At 57.3% G+C, this 23,110-nt stretch overlaps 1 protein-coding gene across 13 annotated transcripts in view; it reads left to right on the top strand.

Annotated features, from left to right (window-relative positions):
• The window catches only part of CELF5 (CUGBP Elav-like family member 5), a 38,894-nt gene extending 16,009 nt beyond the window's left edge, over positions 1 to 22,885 (top strand). For 2 of the 13 annotated variants that reach the window (XM_036890736.2, XM_036890747.2), the window contains exons 3-13: positions 8,034 to 8,085; positions 9,978 to 10,106; positions 11,353 to 11,432; positions 12,690 to 12,836; positions 13,435 to 13,576; positions 13,661 to 13,807; positions 15,316 to 15,378; positions 15,722 to 15,805; positions 18,279 to 18,422; positions 20,324 to 20,489; positions 21,667 to 22,885. In XM_036890736.2, the coding sequence (XP_036746631.1) occupies positions 8,034 to 8,085; positions 9,978 to 10,106; positions 11,353 to 11,432; positions 12,690 to 12,836; positions 13,435 to 13,576; positions 13,661 to 13,807; positions 15,316 to 15,378; positions 15,722 to 15,805; positions 18,279 to 18,422; positions 20,324 to 20,451 (1,116 nt within the window). In that variant the 3' untranslated portion in view covers positions 20,452 to 20,489; positions 21,667 to 22,885. Of the gene's footprint in view, positions 1 to 5,324; positions 5,456 to 5,811; positions 5,926 to 7,647; positions 7,867 to 8,033; positions 8,086 to 9,977; positions 10,107 to 11,352; positions 11,433 to 12,689; positions 12,837 to 13,434; positions 13,577 to 13,660; positions 13,808 to 15,315; positions 15,379 to 15,721; positions 15,806 to 18,278; positions 18,423 to 20,323; positions 20,490 to 20,836 lie in introns of those variants that run through there. The other 11 variants (XM_036890749.2, XM_036890750.2, XM_036890746.2 and 8 more) reach the window with 11 other exon arrangements.
• Positions 22,886 to 23,110: the final 225 nt, after the last annotated feature.

The following is a 23,110-nucleotide window of genomic DNA, read 5'->3' as shown; positions in this document are numbered from 1 at the left end:
GGCATAGGGCACAGCCGTGCAAAGGCCCTGAGGCAGGACCATGCCAGGCATGTTGGAGGAACAGCGAGGAGGCCCGTGTGGCTGTAGCAGAGTGAGGGAGGGGGAGAGAGGGAGGAGGGAAGGGCAGCTCTTCCAAAGTGGCATCCCTTGGCTTGTAGTCATCACTCCCGTCCTTGCATCCGTTGTGACATGGCCTTCTCTGTTAGGACTTGGACATATTTTTAGGGGGCCACCATTCAACCCACTACAGGGGGGTGACCCCAAAATGAAGAGCCAGATGTAAGGGCGACCAGGGGCAGCATCACCAGGGAGAACCAGGTGACCTGCGGTGGTGACTCAGAGAAGGGAAAACAGGGTGACTTCTTGGAGGAGGAAGCATTTGAGCTTCGGCTTGAAGGACTGTGGCAGATGGAGATGGAGACGGGGGTGGTGTGGCGACCAAGGGTACCAAGACTTGGAGGCAGGAGTGTGCCCGGGCGTGTTGTAGAGAGCAGGAACACACAAGTGCCTGCGTTGTCTAGAGGAAGTTTATGTTAGGCTGGGAGGGAAGATTCTGCCTCCAGGGAACCCTGGACCATGTCTGGGGACATTCATGACCATCACCAGTGGGAGGTGCTACTGGTGTGGAGTGAGACACCAGGATGCTGCTTTACACCCCACAGTACCCAAGATGGCCCCCCATGATAATTATCCAGCCAAGATTGAGAAACCCTGATCAGGAGAATGCGAATTCTCTAATAAGACAAAACCCTGGTAAGTCGCTGGCGAATGTTCTAGATCAGTGCTAACAGACATCTTATGCAAGCCACATACAGCTTTTAAATCTTTCTAGGAGCAACATTTAAAAAGTAAAAAGAAAGAGGTCAATTAATTTTAACACTGTATTTCATTTTAACCAAAGATCTTAAAAATCTTATCAACAGGCGGTCAATATAAAAATTATTATGTGATGGTTCACATTCCTTTTTTCTCATCCAGAATGTTCCAAGATCTGGTGTATTGTATCCTCCCAGTCCATCTCAACTTAGATGACTGTTACCAGAAACGCTCCATCTGTATTTGCATTTTATAAAATTGACAGTTGGAAAAATAGATTCACATACCCAAGTTGTTTTAAACATACTTAAAGGTTTTCCAAGAATGCAGTGGGGTAACAGCTTTTAGCTTTAGTTTTATATTTATATTAATCATGATTAAAATTTTAAATTCCATTCCTTGGTCACACACACCACATTTTAAGTGTTCACTGGGCACATGTGGCTGGTGGCTACTATATTATTGGACAGTGTAGTTCTAAAATGTTCTGGGCTCAAGGTCAGCAAAATTTTCCTGTAGAACATCAGTGAGTAAATTTTCTTGGCCTTGCCAATGTACCACCTCTGTCATGACCACATAAAAGAAACCACAGACAACATGTAAATGAATGCACCTGGCTGTGTGACAATAAAACTTTATTTACAAAAACATACAGGGGGCCAGAATGGAGCTGTAATTTGCAGATGCCCATTTTACACCATTGCTCTGTCCTGTAGAACTTTCTGCAATGATCAGTGTTCTGTGCTATCTGGTACCATCTTGGCCATAAGCTCCCTGTCACTATTGAAGCCTTTGAAATGTGTCAACTATGACTTGGGAACTGAACTTTTAATATTAATTTTAATAAAGTTAAATTTCAACTTAAACCATCCATGTGGCTAGTGGCTACCACAGGCATAGCTCAAATCTAGAATGTTCTCGATCAGGAGTCAGCCACCGTGTTAGGCGACACAGATCTAGAACGTTCTAGACTGGGAGCCAGCTGTTGCTAACAGCACACACCTTGAATATTCTAGACCAGGGGTCAGCTACCATGTTAGCACAGATCTAGAATGTTCTAGACTGGGAAGGGGTCAGCTACTCTGCTAGACAAGGCAGGCCTAGAATGTTCTAGACCCAAGAATGACGAATGTTCTAGACCCAAGAACATGAGGTAGGGCCATCACATGTCTAGATTGGTCACCGTCACCGAGCACTGTGGGGTCACCTCACCTGAAACCATGTCAGCCAGGGCTGCTGGGCTGCTACCAGTCCTGTTCACAGCAAGAGACCCAGCAGAGTGAGAACTGCAGCTGCGTCCACCCCACTCCACAGGCCTCGAACCTCTGGCTTGTCTGGTTCTGGTTTCCTGCAGGTCGGCCCTTGCCCTCCTGGAGGGGATGGCGTATGTTTGACAAATAAGTAGAGGGCGGCCCAGAGCTGGACCCTGTGGATGGAGGGTGCCCTGGAGGGGACCCCCTGCCTCCCAGGCCTGGACAGCATTCCCTAGGAAGGGGGCCTGGCTTCTAAAAATTAATTCTTAAAATTAGAAAAATAATACACAGCAAGTCCTACTGTGTCCACTACAGAGCTGGTCCTCAGAACCCACCCCCAGCTGATATCCCCAAGCTGGAGACCCCCCTCTTTCTGGTGGGACAGCCTCTATCCTGACTTTTGTGCTGTAACCAACTTCTGCTTTTCTTCGTGGCCTTAGCACTTACAAATACATCCCTAACATATTGGGTGACTCTCTCCTGTTCTCCTTTTAAGCTAATGTGAGTGGAATCATATTTTTATGTAGTCCTGTCCATCTGCATTTCACCCCCTTAGTCCTATGCCAATGAGGTTCACCACCACCTGTCCCTGTTGTAAGCACCAGCGGTTGGTGCTTCTTCGGTGCTGTGTAGTATTCCACACGTGAACCCAGCCTATCTGCCCATTCTGTGGGTGGGCTTTTGGTTTGCGCCGTCACACATAGAGATGCTGGCCCATGCTTCGTGTTGGTGGACACACGCCGCGTTTCTGTGGGGCGCAGATCCAGGACACCTCCTCCCTGAGTGTGGGCGCCTTGGGCCCCCAAGGCTACCTCCCGGCCCAAGGAGCCCCACAGGGATGGAATCAGCCTTTCAGAAGAAGAGCTGGGGTACAGCATGAGGAGGACCAGGGCTGTCGGGGGAGAAGGGCCCTCGCCTGTGAGCTGCATCCAGGATGTCTGAGCCCCTCCCCAGGGGTCTCTGCCCAAAGATGAGCAGCAGCCGCTTGCACGGGGTCTGCCCCGGGCTGGAAAAGGCCCCCCGCTGGCTCGCGTGCCCGGGCTCACCCGCACACATAGCCAGGGAGTGAGGGGCCAGAGCTGGCTCATCCTAGGGACCAAGACAACCACCATCCCTCCCGGCCCCTGCCCCTCCAAAGTGTGTGAGAGTGCGTGTGTGTGCGCGCGTGTGAGGGAGAAAGCAGACAGTGTGGCATGGACACGTCTGTCTTTTTCTGAACCAGGAGGGGAGTGAGCTGGGTCATTTGCTGGCTGTGCGCTCCCTCCCCCTGCGCCCCTAGGGCACAGCTGTGCCCCTTGCATAATGCTGCTTTCTGAAGAGCGATGCCCCTCCTTCCTGTTTCTTCCCTGAGTGTGACAGCAGCATCCATGGGGGATGTAGTTTAATCAAATCTCAGCATTCTGGAATAGGATCCTAAATTGAATAACGGAATCCCAGAATAGATCCCGGAATGGACGGCTGGACCCCAGAATCCACGCGGGGTGGAGGCCTCCAGTTCCAGGGCGCATTCTCCCCTGGCTGTCAGGATGCAGACGGGCTTCCTCGGAGGTGGAATGCGTCCCGCGCGGGCAGCACTGGGAGCTGCTTCCATCTCCTAGCCCACCAGGGGCGGTGCCACTTGACCATCTTGGGGCAAGGGACACCCAGACCTGGAGGCCAACCTGATGCTCATCTGAGCACTCCCACAAAGGGGTGACTTTGCCTGGCTGTGGGTCCCCCCTCCTGAAAATCCCTCTGTGCACACAGGACCCACGCCCACATCCCATGACGTGGCTCAGAGGCAAGCCAAACCTGAGAATGGGCGAGGGACCCCAAGGCTGCGAGTGTCTAAATGACTCAACCTTCTAGGCCTCTGGTTCCTCATCTGTGAAATGGGATCACCGAGGTGTTTGGGAGATTCTGTGCGGTGACGCATGCCCGGCCCTGAGTTCCAACAGGAGCTTGGCATGTGTGTGCCGGAGGCATGAATGAGGGATCCCAGGCTAGTCCTGCTGCAGGACTCCAGGCTAGTCAGGGTGTCTTTCTGAGCCTGTTTGCTCCCCTGAAATGGAATAGTGTGGACATGTCTGTTCTGCTTTTACGCTAATGTGGAGGACCTGGCACGGTACCCCAAGGGCAGTAGGGAGCCAGGGAAGCATCCAAGCAGGAGAGGGTTTGGCAGAGGTGAGGCTGGAACCTGAGAGGGGAGAGGAGGAGGCTGGAACGGAGGTTTGGGCGGCCCAGATGGGGGTCCACTTGGCCTCCTTAATTCTCCCCACCACCTGGAAACAACCCAGCTGGGGCGTTCCTGGGTCCCCATCTTCTAAAGACACAACTTTGCAAATCCATGAGAGCCTTTGGAGCCCCAGCCTTCCACCTGGAGACGCCTGCATTCCCTCCGCACTGGCCTCTGTTTCCCCGTCTGTAATATGCACAGTTCAGACATAACAGGCCCTGTTTCCCAGTGGAGTATGACTTGGTTGAAGTCACCCAGCAAAAGCTGGGGACAGAGCAAGGACTGGATCCCAGTCACTGAATGTGTACCCACCCCAAAGACACAGACACTCCCAGAGCCCACCTGCAGGATTCTTGGCTGGAGGGATGGCGAGATCCTCAGAGGACTCTGAGGAAGCCCACAGGAGATTGGGTCTGTGCTTCTGGCTTTCTGACCATCTCCAGTCCCTTTCCCATGTGTCCATCTGCTCAATGGAAATGTTTCCATCTCACAAAGATGTTTGGAGATCAAATGAATCAGTGGATGGAGGTATTGCTCCAACATGAGAAATGGTCTCCCCTTCTCCCCCACCAAAACTCCTACTGATACTTCAAAACCCACTGCAGATTTTCCATCTTCCGCGAAGCCCTAAGATAGTCTTTGGCCTTCACTGTTCTCTGCTTTAGGCTCTCCCAGCGCTTGATCCCTCCCTTTGCCTCAACCCTGACCTGCCTCTGTCTCCCCCTCTGATAGACTAGTGGGGTCCTTCCTGGAGTTGCAGAATTACTGGTCATGGGGCATTCAGGGAATGTTGTTGCATACATGAAAAGGGGGGCAGGCAGGGAAGGGATGCAGCTATGGGGAGCCAGAGAAGGTGGAGGAGGGAGGGAGGGCACTCGGCAGAGACCTCGATGGGACAGATGGAGAGAGGGAGCCGGAAGGAGGTGGGCAGAGCCAGATGGGCGGCCAGGGGCGACAGGAGGGCTAGGGTGTGGGGAGACCCAGCTCCCCCCTGGCACGCCTCCTCCAGGCTGCGCCGGCGGGCCGGCCTCTGGCGGGCGGATCGACAGCGCCCGCCGGGGCGTTGGGCGCGGGACCGGGACGTGAGAGCGGCGTGTGCGCGCCTGTGCGCCCAGGGCGGCCGGGCGGGCGGCGGCACGTGGATGCCAACCTGGCGCGCGTCTCCAGGCCGGTGGGTAAGGCGGGCCGCGGGGCGCGGACGGCCGGGCCTGGAGCCTCGGCTTTCGAGTGGGGGGCCAGAGAGGAGGGGGCTGCCCGCCTGGCTTCTCCGGGGCAGATCGGGAACCCCTCCCTGGGCCGAGCTGACCCGGGAGGGGGAAGGGGCCTCCCAGTTGGAGGCGGAAGGTCCCAGGCTGCGCAGCGGGCGGGGGAGATGGGGAGCAGGTACCCAGGCGGCGAGAATGGGGTGCTAGTGGAGGGTGCTGAGATGGGGGCAGGTTCCCTCCCCGGGGCCCCCCTCCCCCAGCTCATCCATCTCCAGAAGATTATATTTAAATATCTCTTTTGTGCAAGGCAGGAGCTGGGCTCGCCCCTAAGAGGCGGTTTCCATGGCAACAACAATTGCCAGCTTCCGTGTGGTGAATCAGCGTTGCCATGGCAACCCCATCCTCATCTGCCCAAGGTGCTGGGAGTGGGGAGGAGGTGAGGGCCAGCGGAGGCGGGGTGGGAGGGCTGGGGGAGCAGGAGGCTGGAGCTCAGGTGCCCCCTCTTCCCCCATCCCCCTTTGCCGCCTCAGTCTGCCCCCAGCCCCGAAACTGATCCCATCTGGTCGAAATCATCTCTCCTGCTTCCAGCTAGTGGGGTGTGGTACCCCAGGTGGGGAGACCCAGGGTGTGTGGGGGGAGCCACAGGGGTGAAGGGGGACATGGTTCGGTCCTTTCCCAAGCAGTCGGGATCCCTCTGAGGATGGCTGGGTGGCAGGAATCGGGGACACCGGATGGGTGAGACCGAGGCCTCCCTGGTTCTGGTGCTTCCACAGCTGATTTCAAATTAAGGAGCCCATATGTGTCCAGGACACACACTCAGCAAAGGGGAAGATCTTAGGAGGGGAGGGGCTTGGAGAGGGGTCTCAGAGCTGGGACAGGGTCTGGGAGAAGGGGAAGGAGACTTGGGGGTTCAGAGTTGGAGAGGGGTCTCCTCTCATGGGATCGGGTGGAACCCCTAAATTTGAAGTCCAGGAAGCCTTAGTGCCTCGACTCCCCCACCATGAACTTGGACAGATGATTTCTTTGGGCCTTCAACATTTTACAGATTTTGACATCTTTAAAATGGGGTGAAAATCGTGCCTCTCTGAAACTTGCTGGGTAACTCCTGTGTTGAGGAAACTGACACTTACCAAGCACCTTTTCTGAGTGTTGGTGGGGACCTCCTCTGAGAGTGGCTGACCCTGGGGCGGTGAGCGGGGGAAGAACACGTTCCGACCCCGGGCCTGGTGTGGAGGGACCAGGTTCCTTTCTGTGCTGGTGGGTGTTGGCCACTCCCTTCCAAACAGTCCAGCTTAGCAAGCTTGTCTGATTCTCCCATGTACCCTGCCCTTTGTGAGGTGATGCTGTGGCTCCCAGGCTGGAGGGAGACAAAGCAAGACATAGATGCTTCCCGCCCTGAGGCAGAGGGAGGAGAAACCCAGAGGGTGAAGGGATTGCCTGTGTGGGGTCTTTTGAACTGGATTTTGAAGAATGAGTAGGAGTCTCATGAGAGACACCATGTTGGGGGGACTCTGTCCTAGGACCAGTAGAGAAGCAAATGCCACCTCCATCCCATATCCCTCAAGTCTGCTCTCAAATATCCACATTAGCCCATTCCCAATGCCCGGGGAAAATTGGGCTTGGGAATTAGGGGAGAATTTCTTAATTCCCCATCCCCAGTGCATAATTTTCAGTACTGGGGATGGGGAGGCAGAAGTGTCCAGAAGAGAGTCCACAGACTGCAGCCTGGTCCCCTCGGGTATGGCAGCCCTCCCACCCAGGGCTCAGGTTGCTGACTAAAAGTAGCAGTTACCTTAATGTGTCAGTCAGCTACCGCCAAGTAACAAACAAACCCAGCTGTTGTATCAGTTTATGATTCTGTAGGTCGGTAAGCTTAGGCTGGGCTCAGCTGTGCAGTTCTTCTGCTGGTCTCGCCCTGGGGTCACTCATGCATCTGCCATCAGTTGGGGCTGCACTGGGGCTACCTGGACAGGATGACCTCCCTCCCATGTGCCCTCTGTCAGCTGGGCCCCTCTGTGCACGGGTCTCCTGTCTTCCTGTTGCTCACCTGGGCTTGCCCCTCTGGCAAGCTCAGGGCTCCAGGAGTGAAGCTGTGAGGAAGTGAGGCCAAGGCCCAACACCCCCACAACTTCCCTTCCACCACATTCTGTTGGCCAGAGCAAGTCACGTGGCCAAGTGCAGATGGGGAAATGCATTCCAGTTCTTGAGAGGAACTGCGAAGTTGCATCACATACAGGGGCTCAAGGAGTCAGGCCATCTTTGCAATCATTCTGTCACACCTGGGGACACAAGGAGGCTTCCTGGAGGAAGGGATATTGTTACTGGGCTTTGAAGGCAAAGGAAGAATCTTCCAGACAGCATGAGCAGAGCTGTGTAGGTGAGACCATGTGCCATTTGGTTTGACTGGGGTGCTAGTTGCCACCGGTTAGTAGGATGCTAAGGCTGGGGAGGAGGGCAGGGGTGCCCAGCAAAGCTCAGGCAAAGCCCCCACCTACGATGCCCCTACTGCCGACCTTGACCACCCCCTCCTCCGTCTCTCCACAGATGGCGCGGCCAATCCAGGTGAAGCCTGCGGACAGCGAAAGTCGCGGAGGTAGTTGTCATCTCTCCGTGGCTGCCAGGCTGGGGGTGGGTGGCATGGGGGCGGGAGGGAAAGCCCCTCCACGGCAGGATGCAGCGGTCCCAAGCCTGCTCACACACCTAAGGGTATGGGGCTGAGGCTGTCGGCTGGGGCAGGGGTAGGAGAGCGGGGGCTGTGCCCCTCTGCCAAACCACAGTGCCACTGGGCCAGGAGTCAGGGGTCTGGCCAGGTCCAGCTGCTTTCCTCTAGAGCCTGAAACTTGCCACTCCTGTCAGGGTGCAATTATGGGGCTTCATACGCAGAGGGGATGGGGCCCCTAAGGGGCTGCAGGTTGCTTTCTGGGCTGTGTGTGTATGGGTGCACATTCGTGTGTTGGGTCAAGTGCACCTGTATGTGTATGTGAGCATGCACACTCAGGCAGGCCCGCGTGCGGATGTGTGCGTGTGTGCATCCCTGTGTGTAGCTGGTGGGGCATGGGGGGTGGAGGGGGGTGTGCAGCCTGCTTGTGTGCCCGTCTGTGGTCTGCCTGTGCGTGGGAGCGTATGTTGGAGCGAGTCTGCTGGACTGTTCCAGGCTGGGCGTGTGGGCATGCAGGCGAGGGCCTGTGTTTGCGTGGGTCTGGACCCACGTGGTGGGGGTGTGCCCATAAGGGGGGATGCTCAGCTGTTCCCAGTGGGACCCAAAGCTAGTGGTTCTTGGAGATATTTTCATACACCCTCCCTGTCTCAGGTGGATTGGGGGCTGAGGCAGAGCAGCCAGCCTTGGGGGTGGTGTGTGAGCGGGGTTGTTAGGACCCCTGTCTATGTGTAGGAGTCTGGTGAAGTGCTTCTGGCCTGGGAGCCTGTTTTTCCACTTTCCAAGCTGACTGACAGGGTGGGTCAGGGATTAGAGAGTTGGCTCTACGTCCCAATCTCTTTATCCTGTTTGTGTGTCTGTCTTTCCACACCCCCATTTTTTTTCTCCCCCTCTTTCCATATCTCTGCCTCTCTCTCCTTATCTGTTTCTGTCCTTCTGTCTCTCTGGCTCTCTGCTCCTCTCCATGTGTCTCTGTCTCTTACTGTCTCTCTCTCTCTCTCTCTCTCTCTGCCCGCCTAGGTCTCTTTCAGTCTCTCCCTTGCTCTCCTTGTCTCTCTGCCTGACTCTCAGGCTCTCTGCTTCTGCATCTCCCTCCCTCCCACCCCCATGAGTGACAGCTGCCAGACAACAGGTTTCCACGGTAACCCAGCTCACTGTGGCGGGGAGGTGAAGCTGCCACAGTCCTGATTACAGGGGAGCAGCAGCAATTAGAGAGGGCAGGGTTCTGGTGCCTCACACGGGAGATGCTGGCCCGGACTGGTCCCTGGCCTTACGCTTGGGCAGGTTCCAGCCAGTCTCTAGCCAGTCACCCACCCCACCCCCACCAGATGGGCACTCCAGGCTCCCCACTCATTCAGCAGGCATTGCTTGCCTGGCCCCTCCTGAGCCCCACCAGGTTGGGCGGGGAGCTCTGTTGGGCCTCCCGGGAGGATACAGGGTTCCTCAGCATCCTGCCTGAGAAATCTAGATGACAGCAGACAGACAGGCACCCAGGCCAGGCAAGGCAGACACTAACCCTGGGCTCTCAGAGGACACAGGAGGCAGGGTTCCTCTCTGCCCAGAAGGTGGGAGAGGTGGCGCAGAGGCCCGGAAGGATTGAAGGGAGGGCATTCCAGGCAGGGGCTGCTGTGTGAGCAGAGGCCGGGAATGGCACCACGCAGGGGGCGGAAGTGTGGAGAGACCCAGGGCAGGGTAAGCGTGTGGCTGTGGCCTCCCCACACGCACACGCACAACAGGGGCGCCCTGCATGCACTGCGGCCTCTGCCCTCCATTGGAGGGCCGGAGAAATCCCGGAGGCCAGGACTCGGCTGAGGGGGTGTCTCCGCCCGCAGGGGACCGGAAGCTGTTTGTGGGGATGCTGAACAAGCAGCAGTCGGAGGAGGACGTGCTGCGGCTGTTCCAGCCCTTCGGGGTCATCGACGAGTGCACTGTGCTCCGCGGGCCTGATGGCAGTAGCAAAGGTGACCGCGGGCGGCGGAGTGGGGCGCGTGGGGACGGGGCCTGGCCCGCGGAGGGCAGGCTGGTTGGGTGGAGCGAGGCTGGGCCCTTGAAGGAGCAGAGCTGGCTCAGGGGGAACAGGGGCGCGGTGGGGGGCAAGTTGGCTCCAAGGGTCAGGGCGGGTCCAGGCCCTCGGGGCGGGGTCAGTACGTGCGGCCAGCGGCCGGATGGGGGCGGGGCTTGATCCAGGGGGCGGGGCCGGGCCGCGGGAGGCGGGCTGGTGTGGGCGGAGCCCAAGGAAGGGCGGGGCTGAGCCGTTGAGAGGACAGGCCTGACTGGGGAGGGGCTTGGCCTTCAGGGGCGGGGCCTGGCACGTGGTGGGAGGGCCGGATCGGGCCGGCTGAGACTGTGGGGTCCCACCTGGTCCTACCTGTGCGCCCTGTCCGCGTGGGGCCGCGCTGCTCACCCGACCGTCCACGGGACCGTCAGTGTGGATCTGTCTGTGTTCTGTGGCCTGTCTGCCTGATCTGCCTACTCCGCTGGGGGTGACTGATTAATCATCTCCCACGACTTGTTCTACTGTGTGCCCACGTGACTCCGACTAGGGGTTCAGTGTCACTGCACCTGCGTCTCTTAGTCTCTGTTTTGCCGCCTGCGTGTCCGGATGACCATTTCTGCCTGGTGCTCCGTATGTCTGGTGTTCTCCAGCTGTCTGTCCGCCCGATTCTGCCTGTGGGGCTGGCCGTCTGGGTCACGCCTTCTGGGGATCTTTCATCCCCACGTCTCCAGCTGTGGTCACCTGGTGTATCTGTCTGGGTCTGAGTGTCTCTCTGCCTGCGTGTGCCCTCTGGATCTGTCTGCATTTACCTGATGGCTTGTCATCTCGATTCTGCATATCTGATCACACCTGCTTCTCACGTTGTCCGTGGCTGGCGGGCGTTCTCAGAGCCTGGCCCCGTCACATGTTATAACGGGCCGGACCCACCTCCCTCCTGTGAGTCCCTCTGGCTGTGTGTTTGACAGGCAGCTCTGGTTGGCTTTCTGATCTCATGGATGACCCACTGGTTGTGTGTGCTCGTTGGGCCCTTTACTGTCCAGCTGTCTGTCTGAACAAGTGGCTGGCTGGCTCTCTTGTCTGACCATCCGGCTTTCTGGCTGCCTGTGTGGGACACTGACTGGCCATCCAGGGATCCCAGCCTCTCTCGTGTAGCCTCTGCCCGCCCCGAGAGACCCTGCTGCCCCTCACCGCATCTCCTTCTCTTGGGGCAGGCTGTGCCTTCGTGAAGTTTTCCTCTCACACAGAGGCCCAGGCGGCCATCCACGCCCTGCATGGCAGCCAGACCATGCCGGTGAGTAGGAGCCACCCTGGGCCACGGTGGGGGGCATGGGGCAGGGGTGAGGGCGCAGGGGCAGAGCAGGCTCTGTCCCACCATCTGGCTGTCCAGGAGCCCCGACTCTTCTTCAGAGAGACCACTGGTGGAGAGAGAGGTGCAGCTTCTGACAGTGGTGTGGGTGTGTACATGTGTGTATGAGCATGGGTGTACTGTGTGAGGGTACGTGTGAGCATGCATGACGTGTGTGTGCAAGAGGGTATCTCAGAGGGGGCTAGACCCGGGGCTGGGCAGGATTTGCTAAGGCCAGCAGGGGGACATGGCAACAAAGATGGGGTGAGCAGTGGGAACGGGCAGCCCACAAGGAGGGAGGACTGGGCTGCAAGCACCTGCAGTTGGAAAAGCACAGGATTCCACGGCAGTGGGGCCATGGAGGGTTTCCAAGGGAGGGAAGGGGCCAGGTCTGCTGGAAATGCCCCTTTGGGGTCAGAGTGGGTGGGGGATGGGGGGGCAAGATTAGAGTGGGGAGCTTGTGGGTCTGCAGTGGTGAGAGGCTGGGGAGAACCACCAGGCTTTAGGACTGGCCCTGCTCCCCAGAAAGGAGGCCCCAGGAGCCACCATCACTGTACTTAGGTGTCCTAATCTGCCACAGGAAAGACGGGCCTTGGGGAACCAACTCCTCCTTGATCTCTGACTTTGAGCTGTTCTCGAAAATGTGTGTGAAGTGCAGAGCGGGCTTAGAGCCGCCCTCTTTTGCTCTCTAGGTCCTCAGGCAGCAGTTCTAGGCCCTGGAGGGGCAGGAGTCAGCTCAACACAGGCCACGCTTTCCGTGCCCAGAGCTGTCCGCTGGAGGGCCTGGAGGGGGGCAGCAGGGAGTGAGCTGGCCATCAGAGGGGGCATGTCAGCCTCTCTGGTGGTTTGAGTGTCACCTGTTCTCAGGTGACAATTATAGCACCCCCATTGTTCCTCTCCAGCGGTTGGATCCTCCACCTGGTTTTGAGAGCATGGCAGACAGTCAGGGTCCTACACTGTTCCCCAGATAGAACCCCCTGGGCCCGGACGCCCCACCTGTGCCACACAGGTGGCTGCACAATCAGATGAGGGACCCGGGACGTTGATCTCCGAGCCGTTCTCGCTGTGGTATCTGGGTCCTGTGGCTATATGCCCGTGGTGTCTGCACCCCTGAGCCAAAGGCCCCAGCTGGTGTGGTGCCAGGAATCCCAGTGTCTTGGCTACCACCCTCCTTTCCCTCCCTGCCTGCCGCTGCCCCTGCAGGGTGCCTCCTCCAGCCTGGTGGTCAAGTTTGCTGACACGGACAAGGAGCGAACGCTGCGGCGCATGCAGCAGATGGTGGGCCAGCTGGGCATCCTGACGCCGTCCCTCACCCTGCCCTTCAGCCCCTACAGTGCCTACGCCCAGGCTGTGAGTGACCCAGCAGACACTCGTTGTCTCCAGCAGGGCTCCTGAGGCCGCTTCGGGGGTCTGGCTCAGTCTCCCATCTATTCTGTGTTGAGGGCTCCTGCCTCTTTGCCCATCTTTGTTTCTTGTCCAATCTCTCTGACTCACGGTCCTATTCTGGCTGTGGCTGAGCTCCTAAGTCCAGGCTGACTTCTGAGCCCCAACCCCAGCTGAGACTCACCATGAGACTGAGCCCCCAGCCCAGGCAGAATCCCAACTCTGAACTGACATGACACCCTCTTGTACACACACCACACACACGCCATGCACTCCCATGCTCAGCCCCTACATCCAGGCTAAGCCTCAAACCCACACAGGGCATCTAAATCCAGGCTGCCTCTACCCTGAGACCCGACCCTGGCTAAGGTCAGTGCTGGCTGGTCCCTGATCTGAGACCAAGTCCAAATTCCTGAGACCTGATCCTAGACTGAGCCTCAGTTCCTAACTGAGACCCGACTCTGGCCTGAGGCAGTCACCGGAGGACCAGGTCTGCCCCCATGAGCGATGACCTCAGGGCAGGCGCCACCCCGACTGCGCACGCTGACCCCCTCTCCGCCCCCAGCTTATGCAGCAGCAGACCACGGTCCTGTCCACCTCGGGCAGCTACCTGAGCCCCGGCGTGGCCTTCTCACCCTGCCACATCCAGCAGATTGGCGCCGTCAGCCTTAATGGGCTGCCTGCCACGCCCATCGCCCCCGCCTCTGGTGAGAGTCCACCAGGGGGCCCACGGACGGGTGGTTAGGGAGGGGGCAGGCCCAGGCTCCCCATGACGCTCTTCCACTCCACAGGGCTGCACTCGCCCCCACTGCTTGGTACCACCGCCGTGCCCGGCCTTGTGGCTCCCATCACGAATGGCTTTGCTGGTGTGGTGCCATTCCCCGGCGGGCACCCCGCCCTAGAGACCGTGTATGCCAATGGCCTTGTGCCCTACCCAGGTAACTCGGGTGGTACCCCTGGGCCTAGGAGAGTGGCGGGGGCAGGAAGGGTGCCTCTGAGACTAGCATGAGTCCCTTTACCATGGTGCCCAGGGAACAGTGGGGCAGTATGAAGGGAGCCTCAGCTGAATAGATGTCAACTGTGGGCACAGAGAAAGAGGCTGTAGCAGGGTGATCAAGCATAGGCGCTTTCTCTCTGGACACTGCTGGGCTCAAATTCCAATTGAGTGACCCTGGGTGGTTTCTTTAAGTTTCTGAGGTTGTTTGCTCATTTGAGAAATGGGACAGATCATCTCTTGAGGTTACACCGGCAATGAAATCAGTATGAAAACGCTTAACACATCACTTGTACCAAAACTGGCACCATCAATCTTTAATCATTAGCGTTTGGGAGGATATCAGTACCCGCATTCACTCACTCATTCAGTACTGACCACGCACAGCTGTGGGCTGGGCCCTGCCTCCATGAAGCAGAGAGCCCAGCTCTCCCTACCCTACACCATGGTTTCAGGGCGAGCATCTTTCAACAACTTGCTTACGTAAAGTAAGTCATCTGTGTTTCTCCACTGAGGAAAATTTGTTTCTTTTTATTTCGAAATGATCGAAGCTTACAGGGAGTTTCAAAATTAGTACAGAGAGGTCCCAGGACCCCTTGCCCCTTTTCCCCTGAAGCTGACATCTTACATAACCTTAGTACAGTGTCAGACCTGGGAAGAAACTGACATTGGTATAGGACAATGAACCCAACAGGAGACGGAGATCCGATTCAGATTGCACCACATTATACAGGCACTAGTGTGTGTGTGTGTGCGTGTGTGTGTGCGCGCGTGTGCCATTTTATCACAGGTAACATCCATGTAACCACAACCAGGATACAGAGCTACTGTGTCTCCACAAAATGATTCGTTCATGAGACCTTTTTAGAGTCACACCCCCCACCCCCGCCTCTACCCTGTCCTCTAGCGACCTCTCTCCAATTGAGCAGAATCTTTTGTCTGGATTTTCCTTGACGCCCGCTCTGGGGATCTGGACTACCTCTCCCCACCTACCACACACCCACAGAAGGTCCCAGCCACACGGGAGGTCCACAGGGTGCCATGAGGTGTCGGGAAGGAGAGAGGGGAAGGGACAGTGGTGCGCGGTGATCTGCGGCAGAGGTCTGAGATCCTGGGGAATTCAGAGAACAGAGGGGAGGCACAGGAGGGTGCAGGGCAGGGACAGACAGAGATGGACTGATGGGTAAATCTGGCGGCAGTCCTGTTTGGCTTCTGCCATTTCCTATCTGAGTGGCCCTGTGCCAGTTGCTTCACCTCTCTGATCCTCGATGGCTTCATCTCTCTGGGTGTCAGTTTCTCCACCTGTAAAATAGGGGTCATACCCGTAAACCAGTTACGCAGAGGGTGAAGCTGGGGCGGGTGCCTGTTGCTCTCCTTCCGGCTCTTAAGGATGGGGGTGGATGGAAGACGTCTGCTGCCCCGCCCCACTCAGCCCCTCCGTCTGCCCCGCAGCTCAAAGCCCGACCGTGGCTGAGACCCTCCATCCTGCCTTCTCCGGAGTCCAGCAGTACACAGGTAGGGAGGCAGCCGGGTCCCGCCCCTCTCGAGGCTCCTCCCCAGAGGGGCCCCGCCCCGCCCCACTTCCTCGAGCTCTGGCTACGCCCCTATGATGCCGCCCTCTCATTGGTCCCTCTTGTGCATAGCCACTCCCACTGCTGGCCCTGGCCCAATCCAACTATTGAACACACCTCCTTCCCGCCCCCAGCGTCTGGCCACACCCCTGTCCTGCCCTTTCTCAGCCACATCCCCGCCTCTTTCCTGCCCCGCCCATTCCCTGCACGGCCCCGTCCCTCCATGGCCCCGCCCTGCCGTCCCGGCCGGCCTCATGCCTGCGCCTGTCTCGCCCCGGTTTCCGCAGCCATGTACCCCGCCGCGGCCATCACGCCCATTGCGCACAGCGTCCCCCAGCCGCCACCCCTCCTGCAGCAGCAGCAGCGAGAAGGTGAGGGGCCGCGACCCCCTGGGCAAGCTCCGACCCCACAGGGAGAACGGCGACCCCACCACCGCCAGCCCCCTCTCTCCAGGCCTGGACAATTTGCTGAAATTTTGGAGAGGAAACTCGTTTTGAGTTTGGGGGTGGGGTGATGAGGTATCTGGGGTAAACTGAGGCCTCCCCAGTAAAGTCGAGGGAGGGGGTAGTTAGACTGCGGAGTCGGACAACGTAAAGTCGAATACCCCCAGTTCGGACGCGTGGCCGCATGGCGCCCCGTGCCTCAGTTTCCTCTTCTCCAGCACGGGGGCCCACCCGGGACGTGAGCAGCGGCGGCTCCTGACACACACAGGCGCTCAAGCACCCGGAGAGCCCTTCCTCTTTGTAAATCAGCCGCTGGGTGTGGGGGCAGAAGGGGGGGAGAGGTGACCAGCCAGGAGGCCCAAACGACCCCGTGGCCCGGGAAGCTCGCAGTGGGCCCGGCCCGCAGGCTGAGTTCTTTGAGGTTCTGCCCGATTTCTCATTGGCCTTGGCCTGTGGAAGGGGGCCCCCTGCCGGGTGCAGGAGCCAAGCTTTGGAGGGGAGCCCTAGGCAGGGGGAAGGAGGGGTCCCCGGCTCTGCCTCTTCCTCCATCAGATATCCAGATATCGTGTCTCCAGGGCGCTCTGCGTTTCGAGTCAAAGACAGCAGCAGCTGTTACCAGGCCTTTCGCAGGACCCCCTCCACACCTGCCCCCGGCCCCCGATAGGGTGGGGCCAGGGGGAGCTCAGCTGCCTCTGGTCATTGTCCTGTGGATGGCTGAGACCTGGATGTCTCCCTCTGGGCCCCTTCTACGTGCCTCATCCAGGGCTGAGTGGGTAAAAGCTAGTTCAAATGTAGCTATGCTGGCACAACTCGTATGTGGGTTCTTAAAACCACCATAATTTGCAAAACTTGGCAACAAAGCCACAAGGCTTTGGGGGACTGGCTCTGGGGCCTACCATTTCAAAAACTCTGACTGTGACATGTCAAAGAAACAAAGACAGGACCTTAATAAAAAAGGGAGCACGGTGGTGTGCATGCCAGAAGGCTAAGAAATACACAAGCACCACAATACGTTGGCACCTGAGCTGGGAAAAGACCTGAAGTTTATACGTGGTTGTCCTGCATGAGTTACCTTGAGATGGTGGAAAGAGGCTTGTCTGAAATCAGACAAATTTATAACCCCAGACGGGGACGGATGTAGCTTGTAAATACACTTGGGGGGCTCAGGAAGCGGGTAGGTGTTGGAGGGGTGTGTGTGTGTGTGTGTGTGTGTGTGTGTGTGTGTGTGTTCTGTTTTTTTATGAGACTTGGTTCAGCTGGTGTAGTGTTTCCTGGAGACGAGGTAGCACAGAAGCAAACATGCACTCTATGTTACACTCAAAATTGTTCTGTAACGTGTTTATTAATCATATTGGAACACATATGCTTTTTAAAGTGTAAAAGCAGATCTGCAGCAGATCTGTCGTCCTAACCGGGAAGGTGAGGGGTGGGTATGAATGTGCTGTCTTGGACCCTGTATTTTCCCAGGTGGGGAATACTATTTTCGAATGGTTTGGGGGTTGCTCTTGTTTGTGGGGGGGCAGGGGAGAAGATCATCTGTAGCTTTGGGATGAGAGGCAGTTTTGAGGACTATTCGTGACTTTGGATAAAATCACGGTTTTTAAATGCCATTATGATTTATAGTTTTTATGCGAGCCATGCATTGGGGGTTATTGGGGAGGGGATGGTTTTGAGGGCTAGTTGTGCTTTAAAAAATTATTTCCGGTTGACACAGTGCACCATTTCAAAATTCTGTGGTTTCAGGATGTCTGGGGTTTGGGACTGGAGAATTATCCTTTTGTTTTACTAGATTTTATTTTTGCATCACCTGAGTTGTGAAAAGAATCCAAGGTTTGGAGGATTAGCCAACGTTTTGAAAAATATCTGGATGGTTGGGGTTTGGGACCGGGGAACTGCTTGTCTTATTTTATTCTGAGATCATCAGATTTCTAACAAATGAACGGGTTATTTTAAAACCAGTTTTAAACTTACAGAGTTATGTCGAATATGGTACAACGTCTTGTACACCTCCGCACAGCTCACCTGACTTTTGATCCCAAGTTTGGGGTTTAGGGATTTTCGAGGGGCTTGGGGGTTGTCTGGGATTGTTGGACCCTCTGGGGTCTGGCGTGGAGGGATTTCTCTCAGTTTGGGGTGGTAGGGGTCAGCTGAATTTTGTAAATTCTCTGGGGCCTGAGGCTTATCCAGGTTGGAGAACCCAAGTGTGGGATTATATAGGCAAGGGACCAGCACGCCCTGCTGCCCCTCCCCACCCTTTCCACACCCCTTCTTTCCTGGTGTCCCAGGCAAGCCTCTCCTGACAGCTGGAGATGCCACACGTGGGCTCCGGACCACAGCCCTCCCCTGGGGGGTCCGCCTCCTCTCCTTGGGGGCTTTATGTCTTTCTCTCCCCTACCTGCAGGTCCCGAAGGCTGTAACCTGTTTATCTACCACCTCCCCCAGGAGTTTGGAGACACGGAGCTGACCCAGATGTTCCTGCCCTTCGGCAATATCATCTCCTCCAAGGTGTTTATGGATCGGGCCACCAACCAGAGCAAATGTTTTGGTAAGTGCCTGCTGCTTGCCGGCCCCTCCCCGTGCTGCCTCCGCCCTGGATGGGGGAGGGAAGGTGTGGTCAGCCACGAGGCACGTCTGGCCCAAAAGAACCCCATTCATAATCAGAATGAGCATTATTAAGCACCTGCTGTGTGCCAGGCACTGTGCCAGGTGCTGGTACACAGAGTGAAGGAAGCCCACAAAAATCCTTACCCTCGGAAAGCTCACAGCCTTGCCGCACCGTCCCACAGAACTCTCTGCGATGATGGAAATGTCCTCTGTCCCTGCTGTCCGAGCCGCCATCCCCATGTAGCTACTGAGCCCTTGAAATGTTGCCAGTGTGACCAAAGGCCTGAATTTTTAATTTTAGTTAATCTTAATGAATTTGAGTTTAAATAACCGCCCATGGACAGTGACTACAGAATTGAAAAGCACAGGTTTAGGGGAAGAAGATAGAAATAAACAAATGCAGGATACAGGCCAGGGAGTCATAAAGGGTATGAAGCAAAATAAAACCAGTAACGAAGTTTAGAGACTGATAGAAAGAGGTGGTGTTTGAGCTGGGACTGGAATGATGAGGAGCCAGCCATGGGGAGATCTGGGGGCAGAGTTCTAGGCAGAGGGCACAGCTGTGCAAAGGTGCTGGGGCAGCACCGGACCTGGTGTGTTGGGGGAACAATGAGGGGGCCCGTGCGGCTGGAGCAGAGTGGGTGAGGGGGAGATAGGGAGCAGGGGAAGGCAGGGAGGGGAAGGGCAAGCTGTGCAAGACCTGGGGGACCTCAGGAGAGACTCCCTTGTCCCCAGAGATGGAGGAAATTAAGGCTTGGAGAAGCCCTACAACTTGTCTGAAGTCACACAGCAGCAAAGAGGCAGAAACTAGATTAGAACCGTTCTGTTTGACTCCAAAATCTGGCCTCTTGATCCCACCCTCTCCTATTCAAAGAGACAACTCTTGACTGTTTATTAAGCACCTCCTGTATATACTCAATATCCAGTCATAAAAGGGGAAAATTGTCCTAATTTACGGAGAGAAGAAAGACTCAGACGGGTCACGCGACATGCTTAGGTCCACTCAGCCAAGTAAGGGACCCCAGCTGGTGCCCAGGCCCCCTCCTCAGTGTCCTGCTTCCAGGAGGAAGAGGTGAATTGTGGAGCGAAGCCCGGTCACTTTCAACAACGAGGGGGTCATAAGCCGCCTCTGAGCCTCAGTTTTGTCATCTGTGTAATGGTTGGGGCGGTCAGATGGGATAATAGATACGAAGACTCACCCCGTCCAGCTCCCAAATGCCCACAGGCCCCCCAGGGACTTTAGCAAGACCTCTGAGCCTATCAGAGGAGACACACCCTGTGGCCCCACCAGCCTTCCAGGCCGAGAGGTGAGAGGCGGGAGGCAGGGGTCGGTTTCCTGGCCTGGAGGTGGCCAGCCAGGGAATTTGGCCTGGGGGAAGGTTAAGGAGGGGAGGCTGGCCTGCGGCCTGGGGAAGGGACTGGCCATAGAGAAACTGACGGACAGAGGAGGAGAGAGACAGAGAGAGGATGGGAAGGGAGGGATGGAGGGACGGAGAGGTAAGGACAGACACACACGCACAGACAAGACCCCGGATGAAGATGAACAGGTGCCTCAGGAGGCCAGGCCTCGGTTCAGGGCCTAGAAGGAGCCGGGCACCCCGGGGGGCAGGGAGGGAGACCGGGACCCCCAGAGGCCCCACCTGCCCTCCACACCAATGCGAAGGCTCAGCGCAGGTGAGGGGTGTCAGAACCAGGCCAGGGCTGCTGCGCGTCCTCCGGCAGCGGTCCCAGCGCCCCGCCCCCAGGATTTCGCGAGCTCGGAGGCCAGGGCCGCAGCAGCGCCGGAGCGAGCAGAGGACGCCCGCGTTGCCCACCATCGCGGCCCCACCCCGGTCTCCGCAGGCTTCGTGAGCTTTGACAACCCGGCCAGCGCACAGACGGCCATCCAGGCCATGAACGGCTTTCAGATCGGCATGAAGAGGCTCAAGGTGCAGCTGAAGCGGCCCAAAGACCCCGGACACCCCTACTGAGCGTGCCACAGCCGCCCGGAGCCGCGGGCGGGGCCCAGGTGAGCCGCCAGGCGGCCCCACCCGCCCCGCTCCCCATTCTTCAGGCCCTCCCCAGGCTGGGGGGGCGCTGTTGCAGGAGGCCTGCTGTGCTCGGAGCTGGGGCAGAGGGTGGGATGGGGTGGGGGCAGGGTGGGTGGTTAAGGGAATCTTTCCCGAAGAAGGCTTTGAAGGATGAATAGAAGTTCCCCGATAGGCCAGGTTTGGTAGGGGTGGGGTGCGCTGTGGGGCGGGGCTTCTGTCCTGTCCTGTGAACCTCCCAGCGGGGCCCCTGTCGTATAGCTCCTCATTGGGTGTAATTTGTACCCTCGGGCTGATGGGAAAGTGGAATGTTTGCCCCACCCACCAGCATACCCCTCAGAAAAACACCCCCAAACAGACACGTCCCAAGAGTGTATTTCACCGTCAGAGCCAACAACCTTACCAACTAATCACCTTCTTTGGGGAACGAAGTGAGCCTCGGGGCCGAGGGAGCCTTGTAATTGACCTCACGCCTTGACCAGCCTCACCTGTGAAGTGGCTAATGGAAGTTGCCTTCCCCGTGGCGGCCGGCTGGGGAGGACGCACCCGGGGACGCGGTGTTTTCCCAGCCGAGCCCAGGACCCGCCACCTGGAAAGCTTGCGGGCATTCCTTTGGATTTTTTTTTTGCCTTTACCGCCATCGCCGCCGTCATCAGCGCACCATGCCTGGGGTCCGTCCGGCACGAAGTAGCTGCTCAGTTGGGGCCTGCGCCTGCTTTGCAAACCCTCTCGGGTCTGTACCCGCAGATTCGAGCACGTCCAGTCCCGGATCAGGCAACGAACAGGCGCCCCGTGCACTTTGAACACTCCAGGACAGCAGACTCTCACTGAGCACCTACTGTGCGCTGGGCACCATGTCCAGAGCTCGGGGACCCAGCTGCAGGGGAACAGGCGGGGCAGGGGTGGGGGAGGCTGCCTCCGCGGAGCTTCAGTGGCAGGAGTGGGGCTCAGGGCACAGAGATAAGCAGACATTTCTGGCGACTCTGAGTCCCTTCCAAGCTCAGTTTGTCAGCCTCCAAACCCCAAAATGGACTCTGAAAAGATGGGGGCCCTTGGGGGCCTGGACCCCAGCCTGGCCAGGCAAGGGGGTGGGTGGGAGGCGATGTCGGCCTGCGCACCCCCCATCACGGCTCCTAACGCCCCTCCCTTCTCCACCAGGTGAGGGGCCTTCCCACCCGAGGGTTTCCCGCTTCCAACCGATCCAGGACTTTTCCGTAAATTACAACCGAGTTTGGACACCAGCCCTCCCTCTCCCACCTCCCCCTGCCCCCTCCCCAAAATGTGAAACGCTACCGAAGGCCACAGAGAGCGGGCAGAGGGCTTTGTGGTCTGCCCCGGCGTCGGGGGCCTCAGCTGGGGGCCCAAGGGGCTCAGCGTCCCCTCCTTGGTGGCTTCCCCAAATGCAATCGCAACTTTTCCTATATATATATATACGTATATATATAGAGCTATAGACAGTATATATATTTTTTGAGTATAGATCACGGGACCAAACTTTTCCGACTTCCTTCCATCCAAGAGAAGGTGACCCGGGGCCGGTCACTCAGCAGGGACAGAGAAGGGCTGAGGGTGACCGGGCAGCCTGGTGTCTCCCCGCTTCCTGCTGCCATGTCAGACCAGGGCGCCAGAGGAGCACTGGGCGTCATCAGCCGGCACGATATACCTCCACGACTTTTGGCCCCTGCCACTGACGACTCTCGAGGGCCTTCGGGCTCAGCCAGCTTGAGTGTCCTTGGTCCTCGCTGCAGCTTCCGGAACCTCCTTCCACCCCCACTTGTCCCAGGGCCCTGCCTTCCCCGGATGTAGGCACAAGAGAGAACCCCCTGGCCTCCCCCCAAGTCATAGCCTTACTCATGTGACCAATAGCCCTTAGCTTTCCGTCGGGGGGGTGGGGGACGGGCAGGGTTGGGGGCAGCCCCCCTGCCCTCGCGCCCCCTCCCAAGGGCAGGCAGCCACCCTCCCTGCCTTCGGATCACCAGCCTGGAATTCACGATCTCATGACCGAGGTTGGCGCACGCGATGGGCAAGCCCAGCCTGCACTGGTCAGACTCCCCTTTACCAGAGATACCTCTACCAAGAAAAGAGTTTTTTGGTTGTTTTTTTAAATTTAATTTTGGTCTTTCTGAGCAGGTACAAAGAAGACAAAAACGGGGAAAAGGACTCACACGGCAAAGCATTTTTGTTTACTAGTTGGGGCGGGAGGGAGAGCTTGTGGGTGCCTCTGTACAGCTGCCCAAACCGTGAAAAACCCACCTTGAAGCACAGAGTCAAGTTTGTTCGGACCTCCGGCGGGGCCTCTCGCCGAAGGAGGCGCCAGAGGACTTAACTAAGTTCAAGAAGAAGAAAAAATTTGTAAAGAAAAAACATTCCCTCCGTTTCTACCAAAATGTGTTGATCAACCCAGAAAAAAAAGCAAACAAACAAAAAAAAACAAACAAAAAAAGAAGAAAAAAAAACACATAACAAAAAAAAAATCTTCTGACCGACTTGTTTCGATATTCCAGAGTTTGATAATTGTTCCAAGACACTCTAGCGTGCCTGTGTCCCGTGTGTCTGCGTGTGCAAACGTGTGCTCAGGGGCCTCGAGGGGGCCTCGTCTGTG

This window comes from Manis pentadactyla, chromosome 12 (assembly GCF_030020395.1).
Source record: "Manis pentadactyla isolate mManPen7 chromosome 12, mManPen7.hap1, whole genome shotgun sequence".
NCBI classification, from domain to species: domain Eukaryota; kingdom Metazoa; phylum Chordata; class Mammalia; order Pholidota; family Manidae; genus Manis; species Manis pentadactyla.
The sequence above is the reverse complement of the archived record's forward strand: the minus strand, read 5'-3'. Positions and strand labels throughout refer to the sequence as shown.